General features: G+C 34.8%; 1 protein-coding gene across 1 annotated transcript; it reads left to right on the forward strand.

The window, feature by feature from the left end:
- The first annotated feature begins 1,586 nt into the window (after positions 1 to 1,586).
- On the forward strand, positions 1,587 to 3,139 carry LOC142174728 (uncharacterized). Its single transcript, XM_075240882.1, has one exon. It carries the CDS (start codon positions 1,738 to 1,740, stop codon positions 2,923 to 2,925), a length of 1,188 nt encoding a protein of 395 aa, XP_075096983.1. The 5' UTR covers positions 1,587 to 1,737; the 3' UTR covers positions 2,926 to 3,139.
- The last annotated feature ends 1,751 nt before the right edge of the window (positions 3,140 to 4,890 follow it).

The raw sequence follows: 4,890 nt of genomic DNA on the forward strand, positions 1-4,890 counted from the left end.
TAATATTGCTGCGCCGTCCAGTTTGTAGTTTTGTACGACATACTTTAAATATTTGGACATACTGAACATGATACAATTTCATTTTTATATAGTTATCAAAATAATTCATAATTCAAAATTATTAAAGTATTTTTTCTAAAACGTTAATATGATGTTTTCTTCATCAAAATAAATTTCCAGCTGGTACTTTAGCTCTTTTTATGCCATTTAAGAAAATATTCTCTCTGTCTCATATTATATGTCATGTTTCTCTTTTACACGTCCCGTAAAAATATTAGTCAGGAAAGGGATTGGACTATTCTATCCTTACATATGTCTTAAAATATAATCTTTTTCATTGAATATTTATTCTATTATGTGTTATCTCCATCTTCAAGAATAATTATTACTAAGGGTAAAAAAAGAAAATAATAATCAATTTTGTGTTGAACTTCTAAAATGACAAATAATTTGAGACAATTATTTTTAGTAATCACCAATTTTAATATGAGACGGAGGGAGTAATAAATACAAGGTATAGTTTATCAAATTACCTCTATTAAATGCTTTTTGAAAATTGAACGACATTTAAAAGAACTACTGCTTCTTTTGATATCAAGGGTATAGTTGAAAGGAGTTAACCAAGTTAATCATAAATTACTAAAGTGACAATTATATAGAGACAATCTTTTTTGAGCTAAAAGGACTGATAATTTGGAGAGGAGGAGTACATACTAGCATTGATTTGATAACTTGAACCGGTTTACATTAAGTAACCAGTTTCCTTTTGGTACGCCCATGAAGAAAATGTTAAATCTTATACAAAAATATCTAGTATGATTAAATTATCCTTATTAAATATTAGTCACATAGTTATAGTGGAGAGTGAGAAAACTTTTTAGGGATATGCACATAAGGGTAAAAGAGTAAAAACAAATTAAATTTGTTCTTGATTACCTTACTGGACACTTAAATTAAACCAAATGAAAAAGTAAACTGATCACTTATTGTGAACCGGAGGGAGTAATAAAAACACTTCCTGTAACACAGTAAATTCTTAGTGACGAGACACAAATTTATTACACTAGTGTTGTGTTTGAGTTCATTTATAGTCCGTTTGGTCAAACTGCAAAAATCAGCTTATTTTGAGAAGTGTTTTTTTTTTCAAAAGTGCTTTACTCAAAATTATTTTGGTGAGAAGCAGTTTGTGTTTGACTAATTAATTTGAAAAAATACTTTTGGGCAACAATTAGTGTTTGACCAAACTTTAAAAAACTGCTTCTAAGTGTATTTTTTTTAAAAGTGCTTCTCAAAAAAGTGATTTTTGAGAGAAGCTACTTTTTTCTGTTTCTCCAAAACTGTCTCTACTTCTCTTCAAAAACACTTTTTTCCTTCTAAAATCTTGACAAACCACCTTAATTTTTGATCAAAAGCACTTTTGACAAAAAAAAAAACACTTTTTGCCAAAAGAAGCTTGACCAAACTGGCTATTATACTAGCTGTAGAATTTATTTTCTATTAAATGCCCGTGGCAACGCGTAAATTCTCCTTTATAGATGCAACCGCAACAGCCATGGCATTATAAATACAAGCTCAAATTCAGAGTCCCTACTACATACATTCTCCTTTGCACCTCCTGAAAAACCTATAACTTCTCCATACGTACAGCTGCAGTGAATTAATTTCAGCTACTGATCACGGGGCTCTTTTTTAGTTTTTTTTTTTTTTTGCATAGTTCTCATATCATAAAACAAAAAAATGGAAGATGCCATGAGGAGACTTAACCAAGAATCCGATCTCCCTCTTCAAACCACCACTTGCACTACGAAGAGATCATGTGGCGCCAACAAAAGATCACTCAATGACGGTGGTGGTTCATCTGTTGGGGCGGTGAGGTATCGCGGCGTTCGCCGCCGTCCTTGGGGCCGGTATGCAGCGGAGATAAGAGACCCTCAGTCTAAAGAAAGGAGGTGGCTCGGCACTTTTGATACCGCAGAAGAAGCTGCTTGTGCTTACGATTGTGCTGCTAGAGCCATGCGCGGTGTTAAAGCTCGAACAAATTTTGTTTACCCTCCTCCTTCTCCTACTCAACCAACTTCCACTAACGATGGGTTAACGTTTCTTAATATTCCTAATTCGTTTAACTATTCTTGTGCTAAGTCATTTCCCTATCAGGCTGCTCTAAAGGACTTGTCGAACAGACAATTTTTTCACTCCTCTAATTATTCGCCTTCTTATGGTTCTGGTATTAGGGGTGTCAATGGTACTACAGTTGCTACTGCGACCCAGAAAAGCAATGATTCGTTAAACATGCTTCTATTTCGTGAACTTCTTAGTTCCAATTCCTCCAATACTACCAGTTCCCTTTCTTCAGACACTGGCTTTAACAACAACATGCCTTTGTATGAACAACTGCCTTTAATGTTTAGTCGCAATAATACTAGTATTGGCTGGAATTCGTCAACTTCTAATTTGATGAATCATACCTCTTCTTCTTCCACTTTTTTACCCACTACTAGCAATGCCATTATTCCCAGCTCCTCAGTTATGACTCTGCCAAAAATCGAAAACGTTCGTTCACTCAACAACAACAGTCCTTGTATTCATGATGTTTCGGGGATGGATTTTTTTCCTTCAGAGCCATCTGATTCGGGATTACTTGAAGAGGCCTTAAATGGGTTTTTCCCAAAGCCCAAGCCCGTCAAGTCTGAGCCATTCCCTTCCTCTACTAAAGGAGAATTATCTGGAGTTTCTAATATTCCACAGCAGATTAATGATGGTTTAAACAGTGGATTTGAATTCTCACAAACGTCATCATCTTTTCCAATGTATCATCAAGATTTTGCAGCAAATCTTCAGGTGTCATCAGGAGACAACATGATGGGAGACATATTTCAGTACCCAGACCTTCTCAATATTTTTGCAGCTAAGCTGCAGAATTCTTAAGACTTTTTGCTGCATCCCGCAGTACTCTATCTAAACTATTGATCTAAAATATCGGATTTTAATATGGTATTATTGACAAAAAAGTTTTTACTAGTTGATGTTATTTTCCAGTTTAAAGAACTAGGGTTTCAGAAAAAAAAAAAGAGCTAACTATTGAATTGTACAACTCTGAAGTTGTATGTATTTCTAGTGTTAATGTAAGGATTGTTACGAATCATTCAGTGTTATTTTCTTGATTCCTTCCAGTATTTTCTGATTTTAATTTCCGATAGTCCTTTTGTTCTTTTAAATCCCTTGCAACTCTGATATATATGAAGCAATTTCTACATGTTGCGATCTATGAATCAATTCATACAAATATTTTCTTTGTTCCACTTTCCACTTGGCTCATATGATACATATGTTTTCTTTGAGTTAGAAGTATTTCTTGCTTTAATATTTTATTATATGAGGATTTAACAGAATATTAGCTTCTCAAATGTTAGATTCTTTGGTGGTACACAAGAACACGTGTCATAAAGAGTGTAAGGAATTAAGATGTTACAACCCATATCCACATGTGTTAGTTCATGCCATATATTAGTTAACATAAATCCAAGAAGGAATTATCTTTGAGATGATAAGAAGTCAATCCTATTGGTCTTAAGTGATACAAGAGTGTATAAGGGTGATTAACCAATATTAGAAGTTAAACGAATCAAGGATGTTGTAACTCGTATTTTCAGGTAATCTAGCGGTGCTTAATACACTCAAGAGGTCATTTATTAAGGTATTTTAATCATATAATATCCGTATCATAAGTCTTGAAGTCAAACGAGTTATGAAACAAAAGTCGACAAAAGTTGTCGCAACTTAGGTTCATAATTTTACTTAAACATTAGGTCAAATGTTTCTAATCTTTTCTCATAATTTACAAGGAATTACGGGGTGATCTACCCACTAAATTAAAGATCTATGAGTCTAGTTTCCAACGCATTAAACCGTTCATCGATACGATCTCGGAGTAGAGAGATATTCGCGTTTTCGCGAGACTGCGCCAAGCACCTCTCTATGGGGCCCACTAAGTCGGTTTAAGATATTTGGACTTATATAGGATGACCACAACCCGTTTTTAGTCATTTCTTTTCACTATTTTCAGAACTTAGAACCCTAGGAACATCCTCTCAAGGTTCTCTCAAGATTCAAGACCCAAAAAAAGGGCAAACAACACAAATCAAGTGTCGGGAATTCCGTGGCGCTAGTAAGTCTCTTGTTCTTCTTGTTGTTGCTCATTTTTGTGTCGTTCCAACTCGTGTGAGAGGTTGTTTTAAAGGGTATATGTTCTGTAAATACTCCCTAATGTTCTTAATATAAATCCTAGGTGATTTCAAGCCTTCTAAAGTGATTCTAGTGCCGAAAAACACTAATTGATCGCTAGTTTCATTTTTTTGTTGTTGTGGCAGCATTGGAGGGATATTTCTTGGAAATTTAAGGTCAAATTGGAGTTGTTCTTTCTGTATAAAGGTAAGGAACCTCTTACTCTATATGTATTTAAGATTATCCAAGTTGCGGCTAAGCCATTGAAGCTAGAACTTGTGAGATATATATCGAAAGGTTTGGTAGTAGTGTTATTGTTTTGTGGACTGTTTTGCGTTATTGTTGGGCTGCGTATTTTACTACTATCTTGTGGAGTTTTGGAGGAGGAAGGGTGTGGAGAAACACCATATATATGTAGGTTTATGGGCTGATAGTTATTCGTAACATTTCCAGGTTGTTTGACACGACTACGGTGGTCGTCGTATGTATGGAGTGATTAGGCTGTGTGTGGACTATTTTGGGAGGCTCAATATGTTTATTATTGATGATGTTTGGGCTGTTTGGTGATTGTTTTGAATGGTGTGAGGTCGTATATATAGGGGAGGTGCTGTCCGTTTCATCGTAAAATAGGTTGTGGTCGATACATAATAGTTATGACGCTTAAATGAT

Source organism: Nicotiana tabacum, chromosome 20 (genome assembly GCF_000715075.1).
Source record: "Nicotiana tabacum cultivar K326 chromosome 20, ASM71507v2, whole genome shotgun sequence".
Classification (NCBI taxonomy): Eukaryota; Viridiplantae; Streptophyta; class Magnoliopsida; order Solanales; family Solanaceae; genus Nicotiana; species Nicotiana tabacum.